The following is a 23,382-nucleotide window of genomic DNA, read 5'->3' as shown; positions in this document are numbered from 1 at the left end:
CTTCTTCAGACACTCCATGGTAGTTTTATGTCCTTCTGATACTGTGGCACCGAAACTGCACACAACACCTGAGGTGAGGCCGCACAGTGCAGAGCACAATCCCTTCCCTCAACTGGCTGGCAGTGCTGGGCCTGAGGCACCCCAGGGCAGGGTCAGCTGTCCTGGCTGCCAGGGCACACTTAATTCAAATTCAACTTGCTGTCAACCAGAACCCTCAGATCCCTTTCCACTGAGCTGCTCCCCAGCCTCTCATACCACAGTCTGTATTTACAGCCAAGGTTGCCCCGTCCCAGGTGCAGAATCCAGCATGGAGCAACCCTGGTACAGACTGGGGGGTGAGGGGAAAAAAAAGAACTGGAGTTTCATTGTTTTCCCAATAAGCCAACTTACAAGAGGTAAGGTAGGGCAAGTTTCACTTGTAATACTATTTTTATGCCTTAAAACCACACAACTATTGCATTTGCCAAGGATCAAATGTTGATTTATTTAAATACTTCAGCATCTAGGACTTGGCTTTAGATATTTGAAAATAACTTACATATATTATTTGTAAGGAGTGAAAAATCAACAAACACATGAACATTTTTGAGATTCCAATGTCCATACACAATTTCAATAACATTATTCACATTTATAGCTTTGCATCTGACTACTGATATTCTTAACATGTCTCCTGTCCCGAAAGAAAGAAAATGGAGGCTTGTGTGTTATGCCCAGAAAGTTAACAGATTCATGCAAAAACAGATTCAGGAGAAAAAAAAAAAAAAAAAAAAAAAAGTTTATCAGCTCAGAATTCTCTATGGAAATGGTCTTAGTTCATAGACTTTATAGACTTAGTTCATAGACTACCTTTGGTACCTGCTATCTGTTACCACCTGAGACATCACCTCATTTGTCTCAAATCACTTAGTAGCTTTGGTCCTGTTATGAATAACTTCAGAGGATGGTGCAGTGCTGTCCTGGTATGACACATAGCTCAGCACTAAGCACAGCTTTGAACTCTGGGGAGACAGATTGTCAGATTTTGCTCGGTACTGACTTCTAGGGTTTGTACTCTCTGCGTGCTCTGATAAAATCTGAGACCTTGATTCCATTATTCACCCGATGCCTTTAAAAAACGAGGTGAGAATGCAGTATTTCTGTAAAACTGTACAGCAGGATCAACATAGTGCTATACTGTAACAGAGGCGCTTGTGTATGTGTAAGTGGGAGTGTTCTGAGCTGGGCAAGCTAAATCACACCCTTTCCCTCTTAATGTTTTGTGACTGTGATACTAAAGTGATTTTAGTGCATGAAAGTCATAGCTTCGAAAAAGCAAAACATGCAGCTCTGATAGCTTCATGTTTACCTTGGTTTAGTGCATTTTTATCATTTGTACTCTGAATCAAAAGAAAGTCCCACCACAACTGCCATAATGGATGGCATAGAAACGCAAATAGAAGGTTTCACAGGAGACCTGTCAGCAAGCACAGGGCTGGAGATGCGTGGAATTATCATCTGGCAAACAACCTTAACATCATATGGAAGGAATGAAGAGAGGTTTCAGAAGCCACAATTGCCTTCTTCCATATTCCATTCGTCTTTCTCAGGGCTGACATAAATAAAAGACAATAATGCTAGAAGCTACAGGGATTTGTATAAGATTTAAAAAAGTACCTTACTTGGGATTAATTGAATAGGAATGATAAAAATTCAAATTATAAACAATATATGTTACATTCAAATATAATTACAGAAGAAGTATGACTTGCCAACAAGCATAACAAATGGTGTTATATATCAGCAAAGCAGACTAGAAATGGACCATCAATTTTTTTAGCCTAGGTGCCAAAGTTGGTTGTTTCTTTTCTTTCTCATGACAGTTATTTCATCTTCCATTTCGGGCAGCTAATTAGGACTGGTTTCACATTCTGTGTGCCAAACTGAAAAATGTTCAAGAGATTGAATGTAGTTCTTCACTGTCCTTTTATTTCATGACATATGCTGGTGGGTGCAATTGTCCAGCTGTGCGATGGGCATCTGAACGATGTGGAGAGCAGGCAGTGGGTGCAGGAGGCTCTCTGTATGCTGAAGAGCAGAGCTGCAGTTTGCTGTGCCAGCAGGAACTGCTGAGGCCAGTCCTGGGCAACCTGTGTTTGGTGGCCCTGCTTGAGCAGAGGGATGGACCAGGAGACTTCCAGAGGCCAACATCAACAATTCTGTGACTCTGATAGATCAGCCTGCAGGGTTGGGCCGTGGCTCAAAGGATTTTCTAAATATCAGTTGTTTTTAATTTCACCTTATGAATTCCTTAAATAAGTTCTACTGTGCAAAAAAAATGATGTGGTTTATGGGGCCACACTTGATACTTCTAGGCAAGCAGTGGACACTATGGGAATGTGTTTTCCCCAAATATAGATTAGCATTGAAAATACTGATTCTGCAAAAGGGTAACGAATGTGGGATATCACCAAAGGAAATTTTCTCACAAAACTTAAATGACTGAAAATTTTCATTTTTTCCATTTGGTACCATATATATGCTGGGAATTATGCATTAGAATAGTCTAATGCTAATTCTACAATGATTCAAAGAACATCTATCGGTATTAACTATATGTTTTTTATTTTGGCTAAGAATTTAATAATATTATTAGAAGTGCATTATGGTTTCTACTTCCCAACTCAGGTTTTGAATCTTGCAAATATTTGGTTTGATTTTTGTTAAATTTGTCAATTTATTTGTTAGGATTCTGATGGGATTTAATAGTTTTCATTTCACTTTTGCAATTATCTAATACTTAGCACTTATCTACTGATAAATATTTGTTCATAAGGTGCTTTATAGTTTCAAAATGTTACTCAATAACTGTTAACAGATGTTTTTTGTTATAAATTGTAAAACAGAGGATGACAAGTGGTTTATAAAACAAGAACAAATTTGTAGACATCAAACTGATGCATAGGACGATTGTTAGTGCTTTAGTTTAACTGAGGATACAGGGAGGACTTCAGGTTATAAAAAATGCTCCAGATAGGATGTGTCAAGGTGCAACTCTCAATGTCAAGGTGCAGATCTATTTGCTCTTGGCTTCTGTAGGTTCCATGTCTATGTCCAGGTCTGACAGTGCACAGAGAAAGAGCAGTTGAACGCATTTTGTTGTTTTAACTGTAACAGAGAACAAAAATGTGTAGCTGAGACAAAGTTATAATATCTTAGACATATATGTCAATTTTGAAGTATTGGAAAGACTACACAGATATTAGGAAAATCTTAAAAGAATAATGAATTGTATTAAACATATGTAATGAATAGATTAATGCAAAATAATAATAATAAAAAATAATTATACACTAAGTCTCTCTTATTTGGACCAATATTTCCATCAGACTGTCAGATTGACATCTGAGTTTAAAATGAATATAGATATTAAAGTTTTGCTTTTCAAGACCGACTGAACTTGAAGGGTAGAATCTAGCCTTCAGGCCATTTCATAATTTAGGAAAATGTATGGACTCTTCTGACTCAGATATTCCACTCCGTGAGGAGGAAGTGAAACAATGGCGTCCTGGTATTTCTGCCTTCCAAGATATCAAACTGTATGCGTTTATTCTTCACAATTCTACAGGACTGTTATTGAGCCAACATTTTGAAATGGCTCAACACCATCAATGACCATATTACATCCACATATTGGACTGGTTTGTGCAATTATGCATAGCTTTGTTTTCAGGGCCATGTGAAGAAGCAAATGATCTCAGACAAGCTGTGCACAGCGTAGCAAAACTTCATAGGGAAAAAAGAATTTAGGAAAAATTGTTCTTTCTTCTGATCAAGAATTCAGGATTCTGGCACAGTGACTAAGACAAGATGGTATCTCTTACCAGAAAGCCACTGCAGACATCTAGGCCTTCTTTCAAAAGGCAGGTGGACTCCCAAATAATATGCAGGAATGCCTGAGAGGGCAATACCAATGCCAATAAGGGAATTGATTGTGTCGCTGTAGAGAGGAACTATGACCAGGAAAAGGGAACATAAACAGTATATGATAGGGAAGAAGAGGTTCAGCTGTGGAAACAAAAATAAATAAATGAATCAACATTTAATAAAAGAAACAGTAAATATTCTACTGGAAAACATAATGTCAAGCTTTACAGATTAAAATTAGACAAGTCAATAGTAAAAATATAAATACTGACTACGTGACTACTATGTGCTGTCTATATCTTTTGAATGGTTACAGTCACATAAGTACAATTATGCTAGTGCATGCTGCTGAGAGCCTCTTGTTTGGTACAAGCCTGTGTATCTGACCATTTGGGAGTTTTCAGACCTGTACAAGCACAGCTCCCTTCCACATTAGTAAGAGACAAATCTTTGAAAGCAGTATTTTAAAATTAATAACGTAATGGGTAATTTTCCCTCTAAATTCAATCACAAATTTTTAATTGTAAATTTGAAATAGAAGAAACTCAGCTGGGCTTTCAGTCACCATTTTGATTCTACAAAACCTAATGGCTGATTTACAACCATTTTGCTGGGGTACTTAGCAATTATATCACAAATAAGGGAAATTGCAATAACTTCTTTATGGAATTCATTTTCACTAGAATGTTTTTCAGTGGCTGCAGTAATAAGCCTGCCTCAAGATGGCATTTGAATACTAGATGAAATCTGGAGAGTTTACTGGTAGAAATATTTATATTTCCTTATAAAAGTTAAAAATGGAGTAGGTGTTTAGCATACTTAACTCCTTTGTTTGAACCATGTTTTTTATAATCAGGATATTGCATTTAAACAGAAAAAAAAAGTGCTGGTAAAGAGAGCATGGGAGGTTAGGAAGACAGAGTAACAAGGAAGAAATATTTAGAAAGGCTTGAAAAGATGTGATGTTCATCTGGATTTTTCATAATTTTGCTGCATTGCTGCAGGGCTGAGATGCAGGTCATGAAACTAGGAGAGTGCAGTGAAACAGGAGCCAGCATGTAGCTTTTTGTGCCTGGGGAAAGCTTTGGGTGCCCATCCCTGCTTCCCTGGGTTCCTGGATTAAACTAGAAACATACTGTATGTGTGTTTTATTTTTGTGCTGGCTCCCTTTCCTAACTGTTAGCCAGATGCCCTTCTGCAGGCAGTTATTAAGCTAGCATCTCACTGCCTATGACCTATGCAGCAGGAGGACTGAATACCTATTATTCAAGCTTTTGAACTTCTGCATGAGCAGAATTTGGGCTGTTTATGGGCTTTGGAGGGATTCTTGCTGAATTTTTAAGTTTGAGCAGAGTGTGAACTTCCCTGGAGCCCCCATCACATATTGAGTTTCCCTGTAAACAAAACCTAAAGGATCAAGAATGGGCCAAGAACCCCAAATATTTATTTAGTCTATTTATACTGAAAAGTCAGATTACATTTTCATGAAAAGAAAAAAGATAAACTGAAAATATCATTTCAACCTTACAAAGTAGCAGAACAAATGTTCTTGTGCAAACTCAGATAAGTTTTGCTCCTTTATTTCTTATCTTGTATGCTAACAGGATTTCTATGGCTGAAATAAATAGCCTATAACATAACTGGTAATGTTATGGTTCTGGTAGTATGGGTAACATAAACATGTGCATTAGCTGGCTGTTGCAGCTTATTTCCTCTCATTTACTTACTTTAATAGGCCGTGGCCTATGTGGCTGAGTATATCGCAGATATATTAGCCCTGCGATAGACAGACCCACAAAGAGCCAGTAGTTGAAACAGTAGTAGTTAATGAGGAGGAAGACATCTTCCACGAGGAGATATAGCAAAGTCATTAAGCCCTAGAGATAATAAAAAGAAAGACTTCTTAATGGGAAAATAAATACGTCATCTATAATAAAGAGGTAGTAAAGTTGTAAAAGGACCTGTTTCAAACACATTTAGCTGTTTAGCATCTTTGTCGGCCACATGTACAGTGGGATTGAGTACACCCTCAGAAAGATTCCCGATAACACCAAGCTGTGTGGTGCTGGAGAGGATTGCTAAGAACCCTTCTGTAGACAACAGCTTACTTTGCTCTTCTGGTTGTCTTTAGTTTGAAAACTAGCTTTTAATTTAATTTCTCTTTTGGAGGCACTCACAGTGCACTCATAGATTGAAACCGTTAGAGTAAATTCTGTGGTATGCAGGTGTGCTATATACTCTGCATGGCAAGGATAAAATGAAACCTAAAATAGAAATTCAATGCCTGCTTTTACAAAAACAAGGAACAGAAGTATACAGTCTTCTTCTGATGCACAGAAAAAAAAATCCACTGGGAAAAAGGGGAATGGTGGTGTACTAAGGGAGTACACACAGCTCATCACACTAGTGCAAATAGAATTTGTCCAAGAAGAGTATCCATAACGAGACAATAACTATTAATAAACTATCTGGTGTCAAACAGGACCTGTATGATGCTGTATGTAACACAGGGTAAGGGGAGATACCAAATAAAATACACGTTCAAATAAAAAGCAATAAAACACTCTTGAATGATTTCACTTTCTCTGCTTGTATGCACAAGCATCCTCCCCATCCCCCCCATTTTAATCTACTAGATTTATGGATTATTTATTAAAATAATTTGCACAAATTCTGTGGGCTACACTCCCTTGCTTTTTTGTCCTGACATTTATTTGTATTGTGAGAGCAGGAAAATGTAAATATGGGTATAGGCATCCAACAATAGGAATTTAAATTGAAATGCTTTAGCCCAAGTGTTTCTACAGCCCTAGAAAATCAGCCTATAGGAGGGTCTGAGAGATCTTTCTATCATTTTCTTCTCCCATGGACACTCTGAAGACTCACATAAAGACTTAATTCCTGTCTACGTGTTACAAAGTTAGCCAATCTTTTAGCAGGGCTTCTGCTGTTAATTTTGATTACTTGCAAAGAGTGCACATAATGTGAAACAGGCAATTCTCTTTCCACTGAAGAAAACCCACCAGAAAAAATAACACCTCCTACCTCTACCCTCAATGAATTTTAGAAATCCTGACCAGTTGAGGAAGAACTCCCCACCCACCTCAAGAGAAAGCAGGGAGGATGTGGAGCAGTTCCCAGGGCTCCATCCCCAGTGCTGCATCCCCAACAAACCACACCAGGCACTGGGCCAGGCTTTCACTTACATTAAAGAGAAGAGCAGGGACTGGTGTGAAACACTTTATGTGAATCAAGCTCAGACTGTCTGGGAGGTGTCCTTCTCTGGCTCCAACATAAAAAAGCCTAAAAGAAGACAAAACCAAAACCACCACCAAAAACAAACACAGACACAAGCACACAAAACCCAGACAGTTAGCTGAGGAATATGTTATTGCTTTTCGACAAAGACAACATTATTTTTTTACTCTATTGTAAATGCTGCTTTTTTCTCCTGTGCCTTTAGTTTATCAGCTGGTGCTGATCACCAACTGCTGGCACAAGATAACGTGCCAGATTATAACAATCCCTACAGAATAAATGAACAATTCACCATGGCAAAAAATGTCACTTTTATAATGTAAATAATTCAGATTAATAGCAAATGATTCACACAGAATCACAGAATTTCTAGGTTGGAAGAGACCTCAAGATCATCGAGTCCAACCTCTGACCTAACGCTAGCAGTCCCCACTAAACCATATCCCTAAGCTCTACATCTAAAATATATCTTATATTTCATACCTAGATGCTGCAATTATTGAAGAGTTTAACCCACTGTAGCAGGACATGGCCACAGCTATAGGAATTATCCACTTAGCATAACTAAGGGTTTCACTGCCAAACGTCTGCAATGGAAAAAGAAAACAATAGTGAGGCCCATTACATTAAACATATGGACAATCCTGGGAAGCTCTTATGAGAACACAGCAGCCTAAATATAGTGTCACAGCCATTGCTTTTCTCTAACGCTGGCAATGACTTGGAAAATTAGAAATTGGATAAAATGATCAATATAAAAATGAAAATGACAGATAAATTAAAAAAGGATTTTGGAAAAATCAAGCTGAAAGCAACTTAATGGATGAAGATGTATTGATTACAATGTAATCTGACAAATCCTGGTTTCATTAATCCATGATTTATAATTGCACTTTTGTATAAAATATTGAAAAGTTTTTTTTTAAAAAAAAACATTTCACTGCATATTTTTGTGTTGAAAATATTGCTGCAGTCCTACAGCACTCAAAGTCACCCGATGTACATTAGAATGACAGCAAAAAAAACAACAACCAACCAACCAACCAAACAAAAAAAAAAACCCACACCCAAATCCTGGTTCTTAAATTACCAAAATTTTCCAAAGCTCTTTCTCTGCTTGGCTTTAGTGAAAACATCTTTTATAGTGAATATTGTTATGTGCAGGATTTACAAAGTATAAAAGAGTATTTTAAAAGAGCAGATGAACCTTATATGCAACTTCTAATATACCAGGACTCCTATACATACACACATACAAATTAAAACAAAGCAAAAATCATCAACGTGGAAATACTTCAATTGTTTTGCTAATAAGTATGCTACCTGAGATTTTTCCACAGGGGAAAAGTATGGAGCTTACTTATATACAGTAACTTTTGTTTTTATCATTTTATTTAACTTACGACAGCCACTGCATCACTTGTGAGGAGAGCTGACATGTCCAGCACTACATAGTATGCTATATTAGTCATCAAGTAGATAATAGTCACAATAGGCATGGAAATTGCAATAGAAAGTGGTAAATTCCTGCAAAAGGAAAATGGCAAAATTATTCCACATTTTTTCAATAAAAAATTGTTCCCAAATTCAAACATTTCTAAATGTATACCTCCATCACTTTTGTGCAATCCAACATTTTTTAATCACGAGGTTACAAAATAAAGTGCAGCCATGTGTAGAACAATTCCATAAGCAGCTTAGTTGGCTGGTTGTGGGTCTGTCACAAATTTTAGAGAAAAATTGTGCATTTGTAGCTGAAAACTATAAACTGTTTTTTATATAAAGCAGTGTAAGAGAGCACTTAAGCAATGAGATTAATATACATGCTTAGGTGTTTTATTGATCGTAGTATTTTTTCCTAACTCATAACCTTTGTATGTCCCAAAACAAGGTGGACTATATCAGTGGGGTGGACATCCCTACAGAGAGGAGCAGGTGGCATTTCCAGTGCTACTGTAGACTTTTTTCATTTCTTGGTTAACATTTCATCTTTAGCAAATTTAAACAGTTAAGCTGTATTTCACATGATAAAACAGTCATAAACTTGACACATTCTTACTCTATTAGTGGCAAAAGCAGCCCTGGAAAATAAAGTAATTGCTTTGTCTGACTGAGAAGTGGGAGGTTTTAGAAGGCTGGGTGGACCCACACTTTTCTCTGCTTTCAGCAGAAATTTATTCTCGTCCTGCTTTAAAAATTCTGCCCGAAAGTGTAAGGTGTAAAATACGTACGTGTAGGGAAATGATTTATTCGTGTGATACAGTTGGTGAGAGATTACTATAATCCATAAGAGTTCTTGCACTTACTAGTACTTTTGGAAATAAGAGTTTTTGTAGAGAAAATGGTTGGAATAACTTCCATCAGAAACAAATAGAAAGCAGCTTGTCCTACCGTTGCCTGCCTTAGCAGAACACTTTCCTGTGCTCTGAAAACAGAACATGCATTTACCTCTCAGGATTCTTCATTTCCTCGGTGACATAATTCAGGGTGTCCCACCCCGAGTAGGAAAAGAGGGCAGAGTATAGAGCCAGCGCGATCATTCCTGGGTCTGTTGCTGAGCCCTCGAAGGGAGCTTTCAGGTTTTCTGTTTCTCCTGTACAAAGAGCAGATACAATTTACCTATTACTCGTCAAAGGTTAGGACCTAGAAAGACCCTACACTAAACGTCTCACCTGCCCCCCAAATAAAGCCCATTCAATCCTGGTTTCATTACTATACCTCAAAGTTGCATTTTTACTTGACAGATAGGAGAGGCATACAGACATTCAGACAGCAACAGGGAGACAGCAGAACATGTTTCCCCATGCTTGTTATTAGGACGTCACTTGTGAAATTCTACCAGAACTCACAGCTTCCCCTGCCTGGCACCGACCCCAAGGAGGGTGATGTGCTGAAGTGGCATTACACCCTCTCAGCCAGGGAGAAATGGTTTGGAAACCCAATTTCAATTCTCGAATCTGTCTCACATTTCCTCCTCTCCTAACCATGCCTTTATTGTCACCAGAGGAATTGTGACCAGTGGAGCGAGAACTTCTTGGGACACCATTCTCAGTAGGACGCTCTCTCCCACAAAGCAGTTCCCTAAAATTAAGAGAAGACACAGGAAAATCTTTTCTTTCACAATTGTCCTCTAGTTTAGATCAATCAGATGAGACAACAACCTGCATAAAGCTGCAAAATAGAAGAAATGTTCATGAAACTGCATGAATCTTCACTGCAGTGCTGAAAAGAGGAAGAAAGGCCTGTCTGAATTTGCAGAGGAAAGCGAACTATCTAACATAAATGGAAGTGGGTTTAGGTATTAAGGAAGACAGAAATACACTGAAACCTCTATTAGGGAAGAAAGTAAGGTCTTTCCTATAAAATGAAGCAACTTCACCATGTGGTTAAACTAAGGAATATACTGATACCACAAAAGCAATGCAATTGTTGAAGAACAGTAAATAGCAGTTTTTCACATTCATAAAAGTCTTTTTCTCTGGAGAATGCAAGAATCAAGGAAGGTGAACCTACACTACCCAAACGTGCTTCAGCAACATGGCTGAAGAAAATGGCAGGAAGGAACAAATAAAGGAAAAATCCAATAGGATCAAGAAAAGCTTTCTAACTGTCAAACCTACTCAAAATTAGATACATTCACACTTTTTTTTTTTTTTTTTTTTTTTTTTTAAAAAAAAGAGGCATATCTGAGCACATCAGAAGGAGTATGGCAAGGCTAAAATGTGACAATTGTTCTTTCCATTGAATCATAGCATCACAGACTGAAGCAGCTGTTGAGTTTAAAAGAGGGCATTGACCTGGTCACAACTTCCTCCAGAAGTCTAGATCATTTCTCCTGCCAGTCCTTGCTGTATTTAAATGCCTGGTTCTGTTCAGACAAAGTAGAGATGAGACCTTTACCACTATTACAAGCCCTCAGCATTTTGCACTCCTTGCAGGATGGCTTCCTCTCTGCCTTTTTCCCTCCTGACCCCAGGTAACAACGTAAAGGAACCAACCTCAGGACTGCATTCATTTATTCAGATTTCTTTAGGCTTGAACAAATGTATGACAACTGACATGCACCACTATAGCTAAAGAAATAAAACAAAAACAAACAAAAAAACACAACACCCTCCCTAAGTCTGGTGTAGCTTTACAGTATAATAACTGGAGCCAAGGAAAGGAGAAGGCCAGAAAATATAGGAAAACAAGCTCTCTTGTTAGGTTTTACAAGCTAGTTTCTGCAGAAGAAAAAGACAATTCCTAAACCAAAGAGGGAAAACCATCTCTGTTTTAACTGAATAAAGACACAATGGCTATTTAGGGATTTCTTGGGAAAGGAAAATGAAAAAGAAACCTTAGTAACTAAGCAACAGAGTTGGAAGAGACTTCACTGCACCAGAGCCCAAACTAATAAAATCAAATCTGTTGTCATATGCAAAAATCAGAAGTAGCACTGGAATAAACGATCATTTTGCTGTTATGCAAATACAGTTCAGCCCAGTTACTGCTCATAAAAGATGGCTCATCCATCCTGTGATGCCTTATGATACCACAGTGATTCACAGGAGAGCAGTATTACAGCATTGTCCCCTGTTTCTAGGAATGAGCATACCCTCTCACCACTGACTAGGGGCTCATTCCTGTAGCTGAAGAAAAGAGCAAGTTCCTTCTTCCTCTGATATCTGCTATGCTGCAGTGCCCCAGAAGAAGGAGCAACACTAGTCTACTAACTTTCACTAGCATGAGACAGAGACACTGAGGCTAACTTTAATCTGGTTAACACCAAACTGATGTTAATTCAACTGCTATCTGCTATTCAGCCTTGCAGTGTAGGACTTGGTGTGCACTGGTTTGCCACAATAAGGACAGAAGAATAATTAAACCACTGGTGCTTAGTGAGCCATAGAATTTCTCTAATCTTCCTATGACAGACAACTTTTTCTGAATAAATAATACTTTGTATACAAGTCTTATAGCGTCTGATCCTCCTGCGTGGATTCTGAAATTCATGTATGGTTCATTTTTAAGAATTTGCATAAAGTAAAAATATTCTTACCTTTACCAATTTTGTAAAGGCCAACAGCTATCACCAAGATAAGAGCCATAACTTTCGCATACGTGAAAACATCTTGTACGCGAGTTCCCCACTTCACATTCACACAATTAATAAATGTTAAGGAACCTGTAGAGAAATGTAATATGTATGAGAGGAGCACAGTATGTTTGGCATCACTATTTCAAATGTTCCTTACAGAGAGCACTTTTCTTTCAAGAAATACAACAGAATCAAATGCCAACATTCCAGGAGCACCTAGATTTATGAAGATGAATGAAATACCTGTGATGCTTACTCCAAGACAAGAGATAGGAAGAAATTACCAAATTTTGAATTTTAGGATAATCCCTGTTCCTTTTAAATAATCTTTAAACCTTTAAATTTTCTTAAAATTAACAGGGTTGCTCACATGTAGATGTGATTTCTTTACATCCATTTTTTGCACTGAAGTTCTCCTTGAATCAGACTGAAATTCTCCTGAAGCTCTCCTTGCTGATTCAAGCTCTAGTTACATAAAGAGTAAGGACAGCTTTTGCACCAAGGGGTTTGGATGCTCTTTGCAGGACACTGAGCTCAAAATGAAAACCACTTAGAAGCCTTTCTTTATAGTGAGGAAATTAGCATCCAACTGCAGATGCTCATAGGACTTTTGTCTTCATTGTCACAAGCAGCTCTACATATTTGACTGGGTGTCCAGCCAGCTGTCAAAGTAATGATGCACCTAACTCTTTATGGAATCAGGACCTGATTTGTCCTTAGTATTCCGTATTAACATATCAACATTGTGCAATAGGAACAAAATTTTATTTTTATTCTGGTGTTAAAAACCCCAAGAGGTTATATAATAATTGTTCCTACTCCGTGTCAGGTTTGAATATAAGTTAAACATGCCTGTAAATAAAGAACTGCTGAAAATCTTGCTCTAGTAAATGTGGCATAGACATTGAAATATGTTTTATGCTCTGTAATTAAAAAAAAAAAAATCTCTTTTCAAGGATTTAACAACATACGTCTCATTTAAAAATAAAGTAATATATACCAGTAAGTGCTAGAATTGGAGCAAGTATTTCTAAAAAAGCATAGAATATGTGTTGACTGAAGTTTTTAATACTGAACATTTATGCATCTTTCATGATGCTATAAAGTGCTATTTGAAACACAGCAAAGGATACATTTACTTCATATGTATGTAACACAACATGTATTATGTGCTTCAGTGTCATTAAATTCAAGGCAGCAGTATCTTTCCGTAAGATTCCCAGTAAATCATACAATGTACAGATGTAAATGTTCTCTGCACTGTCTTGGTGAGGTGCCAGCTAAATCTACTGCTCCCAAGCCTTATCAAAATTGTTCAAGCTAGTAATAAGCTTGCTATCTGACACTGCATATCGCAGTCAATATAATAAACTGTAATTTTCCCGGCAGTTTGGGCTGCTACCCAAAATGCTGGTTGTAGGCCTGGTCAGCTAATTTTCTGTATGAGAAAGCAGCAGCTGCCAGCCACACCTGGTGCATGAGCTCATGGAAATCAGAGGTACTAGAGTACACTGCGGATGATTCACATGAAGACTACAGGAGGAATAACTAAAAAAAAAAAAAAAAAAAAAAATGGGGGAAGAAAAAAAGGCTTGAAGAAACATCAGTATTTGAAGACTGGTTTTCTTAAGTGACTTCAAGAGAGGCATGTAGAACACTGGGAAAATTAATTTTGGTCTAATAAATAAATGCTTTCCTGTGCAAGTGGAGACTTTCAGCTGATAAAAGTTTTTTTTGGAAAAGGGTTAGTTGCCTTTTAGAGTGTGGAGTGGCCACGATGGTCTCAAGTTATATCATGGAGCCTTCTTCAGAAGTGAACTTCTTCTGTACCATGCTGGTGAGAGTCGGGGCTACAGAGAGAACATCTTTGCAGAACTGTCAGTATACATTATACTAACTTTAAATTACCCATCCCTTTAGAAGTTTTTGTTGCTATACAATTTAAGCCATTTAAAAAAAAAGATCATACTATAGCATAGTGGGGAAGGGAAGGGAAGGGAAGGGAAGGGAAGGGAAGGGAAGGGAAGGGAAGGGAAGGGAAGGGAAGGGAAGGGAAGGGAAGGGAAGGGAAGGGAAGGGAAGGGAAGGGAAGGGAAGGGAAGGGAAGGGAAGGGAAGGGAAGGGAAGGGAAGGGAAGGGAAGGGAAGGATGACCTATCTTGACAAATTTTATGGAAAAGAATTTGAATACTGTCCATCTACTGGAGGATAGACTTGTTAACACTTATCCCTGAGGAGTATGTGGTCGCTACTCAATTTTTCCTGCGACAAAACTCATATTAGGCAGAATAGTTTTTAATTTCATCTTAAATGATTTGCAAGATATAGGGGAGAGAGGACATAGACCATGCATGGGCTGCAAATTAGACCCATGATTCACAGAGATATGTTTAATCGGCAACCACAATTTCCCTCAATTTGTTGGAATTCTCCTCTTCCTTCTAATAATCTCAGCCTCAAATAAAATACAAAACAAAAAGCATATGAGTTCCTCAGATTATGTTCTATGGAGGCAATAATTATTTTCATGAAAAATAAAGGCATAAAAATTCTGAAAAATATCCCTGTGCACCTACAATTATATATATATATTTTTCTAGTAATCATAACTTTACTTACAAATACAAGCAGCTGCAATCAACCTAACTGCATCATATGGTGGCTCGCAATGAGGAAAAATTGGTTGAACAATATAGTTAGCAAATGTGATTGCTATCACAGCCTGAGTTGTTGGTTCGATAATTAGCAAAGAAGACCACAGTCTGATGAAGGCCACAAAGGCACCAAATGCTTCCAGGATGTAGGCATAGCTGGCTCCAGATTTAACAATGGATGTTCCCAATTCAGCATAACACAAAGCTCCAAACAGTGAAAACATTCCGCCAAGAGCCCAGATGATTAGAGAGAGTCCGTAGGAAGCACTGTACATTAAAACCCCTCTGGGAGATACAAATATCCCAGAGCCAATCATGTTCCCGACAATTAAAGAAACTCCATTTAGTAATGTAATTTCTTTTTTCATCTGCATTTTATCACTTGTGTCTGCCATATCGTCCATTTCAGCTTTTCCAGTCTTGGATTTGGATTTTTTATTGCAGCATATTCGCCAGGGCGCCGGCATCTTCAACTACCATTACCTGGAAACAAGAGGAGAGGACATCTTTTGTAAAGCATGTGGCATCAGAGACATGAGTAAGATAATTACTGTACAAGGCACAAATGGTACAAAGAACAACTGTTTTGCCTGCTTTCATCTTGTAGTCCAGGAACCACATACTAGTGGATCTTCGTACCTTTCACCCTTGCATACCTTTTTAATGGATGAATGAGAGGTCACTGTCCTTGGTCACAGACCCTGTAACTTTCCTTTCTTCATTTCACATTCCTGAAATTGAACTCTGAGTTCACCTGTGTCATCTGTATTGACTTGTAAGTCTACATGATGCTACTGAATTAATCTTAGGGAAGAAAGAGACACCCTTCCTATGGAAACATCCTCTAATAGAACTGAAGTGTCCCACACAGGTATACCTCTCCCTAAATTATGCTGATATCCCAGGAAGAACTTTGTTTCATTATTCATATATATATATATATATACATATATATATAAATCAAATCATATACATCTGAAAATTGTCTACTGAAGAACACAGGAAAAAGAAAAAAAAAATATACTCAAAAGCTCCAGCTTCAGGTGGTTAATGTTAATGTGAGGATGAGGAAAAGAGCTTTAGCTGTTTGTTCCAAGAGATGAGATTACGGCTGCAGTGAATAATGCATCTTGTTTAGTTATTAACCTCACTTGACTTCTGGGCGAAAGCCACTCGCATGCACAGGGATTGAATTTTGAACACCCTGTTCCTGGAACACTTTCATACAAGGGAGCCCAATATAACATGTTTGTGAGAGCTTCCAGCACCACTGCTCGCAGGGCAAGATCCAAATACAGCAGGAGCAGGGGAAAACTACCCAACTGTGTAGTTGCAGAGATAAATCAGCCTCGTGCACACATCACGCCCCTCAGGCACTGCAGTGGTGAGGGATGCGATGGGGAAGGGAAATGTAGCAGCCTGGATGGCAGTGATTGTCCCCTGACTACACCCATTCTTGGGTCTGGCTTACTCATACCAATGCTTGCTTAGAACAATGGCCTTTTTTTGGTGCCTGCCTAAAGAGAAATTAAATTCTCGCTCCTTTTCCCTCCCTCACTACAAAGCACTTCCAAAGAAAAATTCCTCAAAATCCTATGAGATAAAGCAAAGCTGTGTGTGTAGTGCAGAACAAAACTCTTCCACATGACACTGGCTGAAAACATTTGATTGCAAATATGTTGTTAAACTGTGGATCAATAACCATTAAAAAAAATAATCCTAAACCTCCTGAAAATTTTGCTTTCCTTTGTAATGTATGTCTGTTGTAGCAGCCCTGAATAATTTATAATGATGCATTCCTTTATAGCTTTTTTGGGGGGGCAACTTCTTTGCCCCATCCCTGGAGGTGTTCAAGACTAGGTAGGATGAGGCCCTTGGAAACCTGATGTAATGGGTGGCATCCCTGCCCTTGGCTGTCACTGCATTTGAATATTTATCTGGATATATATCTGATACATATTTTAATATATCTTTGAGATCCCTTCCAACCCAAGCCATTCTGTGACTCTATGAACTCAGTCTCCTAGTTGATCAAATAACTAATGAGGCCTGATGAGGATTAAAGATTAAAAGATGTCAAACTCTCTTTAAACATTAAATGCTTTCCTCATCCCAAATGTACTTCTTTAACCGCAGAAGCACTGGGGGAACAATGAAGTAAAATTAAATATTAATTTTTGCCATAGGTGTTCAAGCATGACAGCTGAGTCTTCCACCCTGTGCTGACCTTTTCTTCACACACAGGTGGTTCCTTTTACTTTTCACTTTGTCCCTCGAAGAACAAAAAACATCACCTTGGTCTGGGGGAGAAATTTCAGGCATCAAATACACCAGTCATGTGTTTCCCTTAAAATTCCTAATGAGCATACCCAGTTTCTTACCACTGACACAAGTTTTATGATGTTGGGAAAAAAGAAAGAAGGGAAAAGGAGAGAAGAGAGATGGGGGTGAAAAGGAGAGGAGAGTTAATATTTCCAGAAGCTCCTGTCTCTGTTTCTGTTCTCCATGGCTACACAAGATGTTGGCAGGAGCCCTGTCCTGTGACTGCAGCTGTCTGGACAGCCCATCAGGACAGCAACACACTGGAACTTCAGGCAGAGCTTGGTTTAACTCTTAAAATCCACAATTTGGCAGCATACTTGGTATAAAATCACATTGTGCTTTTTCTGCCTGATCTGGGCTTTTTTAAATGCTTTTTTTTTTTTTTTTTCCTGGCTCATTCACAGCTCTGGGTCTGAGCCAAGATGCACAAGTGTGGGCACAGCTCAAAGGGAGTCAGAATTTGAAATGCAGCTGTTCCTGAGATGATCTGAACGTGGAGCTATGCAAGTAGAGTGATCAAACCAGCGGCTATCTGTTTTCCTTAAATGAAGTCTCATTGATAATTGACATAAAGTTGTTTGCCTGTAAAGTAAGACACACAATGCAATTGATAGGTTGTCAGTAGTACAGGTAACTTACGTGCATGATATCAAACCTGAACTTTGATGCTTAGTTAAAGATTAAATTATTTTTTTCAGTAACAATGTTCTGCATATTTTTCTTCTCTTGTGCTAGCAAAAGATTATTTCAGATCTCTAAAAATGTGTAACCAGAGCTGTGCAGGGAAATATTTATTTCATAAATAAGTGACCTTGGATAAAAACATTTTGAAAGAAAAAAATTAGAACAAGAAAAAGTTCAAACTTCTGTACTTTGGGAAATGCTACATTAGCAAAACTTTTAACCAGACACTGAGTTAAGTTCACAAATAGGAGCAGCCTGAGAATCAAAGGATAAGAGATTCATTTTCCATATTGAAGAGGTGTGACTGTGCTTGAGTTCCCCAATTTATGTCAGCTGAAACTCTGCAAGAAAGTAGCTCCCTAAGGACAAAGCCTTTTGGGGAGCCTTGCTCCCTCCCTGCTCCAAGTCGCAGTATTCCCACTAGATTTGACAGTGCACTAGTCTCATTCAGTAGGGTCATGATATTGAAGTTTTTCCCTCTTTCTTTCCTTCTTTAGGACTATGTCTTCCTTAAATAAACAAGGTTTTACTTAGGACTCATACTAGTTCCCAGCAAGATATTAAGAAAATTAGGAACCGTTTTCCTGTACAAATGTTCCTGCAGAATAGCAGAACTACGACGCTTGTCACAAGTGCAAAGATTTTACTGCTGTTACAATCCAGAGAATGGCAAAAACATTTGAAAGGGTGCCATGGTCTATTGCCATGGTCTAATCCTTTCCCATATTTATAGCTTCTGTTATTTTATTCCTACCAACCCTGACCCACAGTCTTGTCTTTTGCCTTGCCATACTATCATTAATGTCACTTCACCTTCATGTGTCATGTACTCTTCAGCCTGTTGTCTCCCCCTCTTGGGACCATCATTACTGCTTCTGCCTTGAACTGCTGAGCAGAAAAGCTTACATTAAGACTCACGGGTCAAATACGATTCTGTTCACTGTCACTTAGGCATCTCTGTAGGTGATATTTCAAGGCACATAATCCAAGCAAAAGCCAGTACTACCTAATGTCTGGGAGGGCTTTCATGATGGGGACACCTATCACAGCTATACCAAGTTGACTTCTTACATGGGGTGGCCATATTCAGTTGCAAAAACCTTCATTATAATAGGCAACAAATCCTTACAGTAAATTATTTAGCAGACAGGAAATCAGAATGGCTTCCTAAAAGTGCCATTCTGAGATTTAATGTATGCAGTAATTAAAAAAGGGAGGTTCTTTCCATTCTGGCATTCCTCTTTAACATGGCAGAAAGTGCAAAGACTAACTTCATTGCAATAAGAAAACTTTATGACATCGAAAATATATGTACAGGTATTTCAGTCACTCTTGTGTTTGACATCTGAAATGCAGGGCATAAAGGCTTCATGGCATGAGGGGAAGTCCATGCTTTATGAGTCCCTATGGACTGTGGAAATCAGAGGCTCAGACAGGTATGAGCATGCTGATGCGCCTCAGAGGCTTCATCAGGCAAGTGAAACAGCTGCAAACACTTGCTTGTGCCTTGGCTGGCAAATCATCTCCACCACAGAACTCTAAAATCCTGTTTGCATACAGGTCCTGTTCTTTCTTAGGGGCAAATTGAAGAAAATTTTCCCCTTGGAGAGGAAGTAAAAAGCCTTGAGCACAAATAGGCATGATGGCCCTGAATTGTTTGCAGTCTCATGTAAAGGAGCACAACAACTATCTGTACAAAAAGCAGCAGAAAGGAAATTGTAGACTGTCAGCTGGGAAGTTAAGAAAAATGATACCATAAAGAGATAATTGTCAACAGACAATTTTTAATTTTTTTTTTCACCTCAAGTCACCACCAGAATTCATGTAAAAGTGAAGAAGGAAGGGACAGTTTACTACAGCTTACTAATAGTTGAGAACCAAAGCTGAACTAAAGCCAATTCTTCCATAAATTAGCTCAGGACTGGTTTGGCAGGGTAGGATTTTCTCAAACACTTCCCCATCCTTCAGGGATCTACAGCCTAATGAGTGACTGCCTCCTTCTTGAGGAGGTAATTAACCTTTGCCAAATGATTGAGCAAGGCTTGGTCAGGTGTTATGGAAGTGTGACGTCTAAAGGACCGCTCACAGAGACTTCCAGAGGGACTGAGCTGCATTAGGCTGCTTTGAAATTCCCAGCTTTTAGTTCAAGAAATACTAGTAGATAGCTTAGAGGATCTTTTTGATGGCCAACATAGTTCCCCTTAACAGATTCCCTTACAAAAGGAGGGCATTTAGAAGGTCATATCCTATCAACAATGCTGGAAACATGCTAGGCATCAAATTTACTACTTAATGCTATTTCAAATAACTTCACAGTCTTTAAAGTACTTGATTATCTACTGCCATGTAATTTCTCAATAATGAAAGTCTGCTATGCTATCAATAAACATAGAAAATTCAAACCAGGCAATAAAACTGAAAAAAAAAAAAAAAAAAAAAAGGTTTCCTAGTTTTCAGTTAGATAATGAATGATGTTAAAGATATCTAAAAACAAAATCTAGAATATTTTAAATATGTCTGCATTATAAGCCAATATTTGTGTAGAAAGACATTAAAAAAATTGTGAGAAGTCTCAGTATCTTCTTCAAGTACATTCTGGCTATTTTTTTCCTGTGTGTAGTAGAACAATCAAAAATGAGGAAAACAAAACAAAATAACATCAAAAATACAGAATATATTAAAAAAACAACCAATCAAATGAAAAACAACAACAACAACAACCAACATATACCTTTATATTAATAGCTACTATGGAAGGAAATCAGATGAGCCTGAAGTTTTCATCATGACCAAAAATGTGTGGATCAAACTTCAAAACACTGTTCCTAGGCATGAACTTCAGCAAATCTTAAAGGGAATATTAATGATAAATAATACTGTCGAACATTTTCCAGTGTGAGGGAAGATGAAGCAAACAAAACAACATTATGCATTAAGAAGGAACAGCATGAAATAAAACAGCAATTGAAAAAAAAATCACTTTGATCTCCTCTGAAGAAAACATCCCACTCAGTAGGAAGTGATCAGCTTTCCTTTTGTTTTTTAAATTTTATGTTTATAAAAATATTTGATGAATTAATGCTTCAAATGCTCCAGCCACATTAGCATGCTCAGAGGCTGATTTTCCCAGATGAGGAACCTGCTCCACCCCCAGTACTCCATTCCCACCCCAAAGCAAGGCACAGAGGATATTTGAGAGAGAAGCTACTCTAGTCCAAATCTAAGGGAGAGATGAAAAGAGAAAGTGGCAGCTTACACGTTTGCTTCCTTCATCAGAGAGGCTACTGTAATTGAGTAGGGACTGCCTAACGCTGCTCTACATAAGCACACATCTGTTTCACCAGGACAGCGTAGTTATTTCTAGTATGAATAGCCTCTTCTCTCACTCTCAGTTTAGCCCTGAGCTGCTATTTTTATTATGGTATTACGTGAATGCTAAAATCAATGAGAGCTTTCAAGAAAGAAGATCCCAGACTCTCCTGGAACGTGGTTTCTCCAAACAACCTCAACTGAGGTCATTAGCAGGCAGAAGACAGCTCACAGATCAGCTGCTCTCTATTCCTTAGAAAGTCGTGACAGAAATAAGACAACAGGGAAGGTGAAAAACCAACCAACCAACCCAAATAAAAACAAAACCCCTTCACCCACATGCCACTGAAGACAAGAACAAGTTTCCCAGACATTAACAGTAAGTGAATGTAATCTAATTCCCTCCTGTTAATTTAGAAAGGCACAATGAGACATGTTTCTAACACCGTGCAAAAAGAATACATTTATTCTTCTTGGATGAGTTGGCAAAATAGAAGTATATTCAGAGGAGTAATCATAGTTAATTGAAAAACCTACGTATTATTTCATTTCAAACAACTTAATGTTTACCTGTGCACTTTTTGTTATATTTTCTTCTATTCTATTCAGTATTAAATTACTTAACAACTCTGTTATTTTTCTTAACCACAAAGTTAGGTATCTGTGGACTTTCTGTAAGATTTCTGTAATAATTTCTGACAAGATGCATGATACATAAAACATGCTGATCTGGTATAAAGATCTTATTTAAATTAAATAAGCTTTAAAAAAGGGTAAAAAAATAAGCAAAGACAGAAATAACTTACCCAATGTATTCACCTTTGTCTTCTGAAACAATATATTGCCCTCCCTTTGAAGTACTTTTGGAAGAAAGGAGCCAGTATGATATGCAGCACAGTATCTACCAAAATAAGTAAAACCTCAGAAAATAAAGTCTTCTGGGCAGATCATATAGTTAATGAATGCAAGAACACTAACCTGGGATTTTTGTTTTCCATGAACAACAAGACCAATAGTAAGGCATGGATTTGTATTCTTGTGTCAAAGGGCATTTGGAAGGAGCTGATCCGGCAGATCAAGAGTCTTCAGTCGCTGGACTGAGTTGAAGCACCAGATAACAGGACTTAATAAGAATGGGCTACTAATCCAGAGAGGAAAGTGAACTAATTGAATTCAAACACAGATATCCCTCCAGTCAGCCCCGGTAATCCCACTGGAAAATGAGCAGGAGAGCTGCATCGTGTTGCATGTTCCATTCTGTAACCCACAGTGACACAAAGGAAAAATACTAACAACCCAAACCTTTCTATCCTAGGTCAGTGCTCCTCCTATTTCTTCCTTTTAAAGTAACATCTTGTAAAAACATGCTTTCAGGGATGTTTTTTTTTTTTTTTTCAGAGACCTGAGAGAGGTCTGCAGTTAATGTTTACATGGAAATGGCTGCTTTCTTTTTTTAAACACTATTAAACACAGGTACACGTTAAGTATTTTGAATAAACAGCCTCCAAGTGATTTTATTTGAAGTTATTTATCCCTGAAAGCTCTCTTAGCCTGCATGGAAAGATTGCACAACTTCAGCTGCCTGCAAGCCTCTGGTTATGTATATTATAATATATCAAAACACATTTTGGCAACAGAACTGTTTTGCAGGCATGTTATTCTCTGCTGGGAGAGCAGAGAGGCTGAGTGCCACATTCTTTAACCAAAGCCTCTGTCATTTTAAACTGTTTTTTGCTCCCATCTGGGCAGTATTAACAGACTATAGCCTAAAAAGTAGGGCTGCAATCCTGTTTTCAAGAATGTATAGTTACTTTCACTCTGAAATTTGAACTTGTCATGCTTCTCAGTTTGGGCACAGGACTGTTTTTTTTGTTTGTTTGTTTGTTTTTTGTTTTTTGGTTTTTTTTTTGTGCTACCTTGAGGACCTCTGTCATCAGGCATTAGCCCCCTCTTAGAGCTGGCAAGCACCTTTACTATGTTCATATACCCACCCCTTGAGCCAGCTTCAGTCCACTGCTTTAGTTCAGTAGAGGCTGCATGTTGGAACATGAAACAAAATGTTTTCTTCATTAATGCTTCCTGTATTATTATTGGCCTTATTTGACATTTCCCACAAATTTAGAGCAACAGCACACAGCTTAGCATTGCGCAATCACTAAGCATGCAGCCT

The 23,382-nt window shown here is 38.1% G+C and overlaps 1 protein-coding gene across 4 annotated transcripts; it reads right to left on the bottom strand.

Moving 5' to 3' along the window:
* Positions 1–1,691: 1,691 nt before the first annotated feature.
* LOC116486546 (Y+L amino acid transporter 2-like) lies at positions 1,692–22,476 on the bottom strand. 4 transcript variants are annotated; one of them, XM_032182866.1, is made up of 11 exons: positions 22,191–22,476; positions 22,019–22,113; positions 14,863–15,380; positions 12,206–12,331; positions 9,613–9,757; positions 8,568–8,691; positions 7,648–7,751; positions 7,113–7,209; positions 5,634–5,783; positions 3,864–4,047; positions 1,692–3,147 (listed from the first exon to the last, which is right to left on the bottom strand). In XM_032182866.1, the coding sequence occupies exons 3-11, from the start codon at positions 15,362–15,364 to the stop codon at positions 3,056–3,058; spliced, it is 1,524 nt and encodes a 507-aa protein (XP_032038757.1). In that variant the 5' UTR covers positions 15,365–15,380; positions 22,019–22,113; positions 22,191–22,476; the 3' UTR covers positions 1,692–3,055. The 4 variants fall into 4 exon arrangements, with proteins under 4 accessions (XP_032038757.1, XP_032038759.1, XP_032038758.1 ...); XM_032182868.1 differs by lacking the exon at positions 22,019–22,113; XM_032182867.1 differs by lacking the exon at positions 22,191–22,476 and having other exon boundaries at positions 22,019–22,140.
* Positions 22,477–23,382: the final 906 nt, after the last annotated feature.

Source organism: Aythya fuligula, chromosome 2 (assembly GCF_009819795.1).
Source record: "Aythya fuligula isolate bAytFul2 chromosome 2, bAytFul2.pri, whole genome shotgun sequence".
NCBI classification, from domain to species: Eukaryota; Metazoa; Chordata; class Aves; order Anseriformes; family Anatidae; genus Aythya; species Aythya fuligula.
The sequence above is the reverse complement of the archived record's forward strand: the minus strand, read 5'-3'. Positions and strand labels throughout refer to the sequence as shown.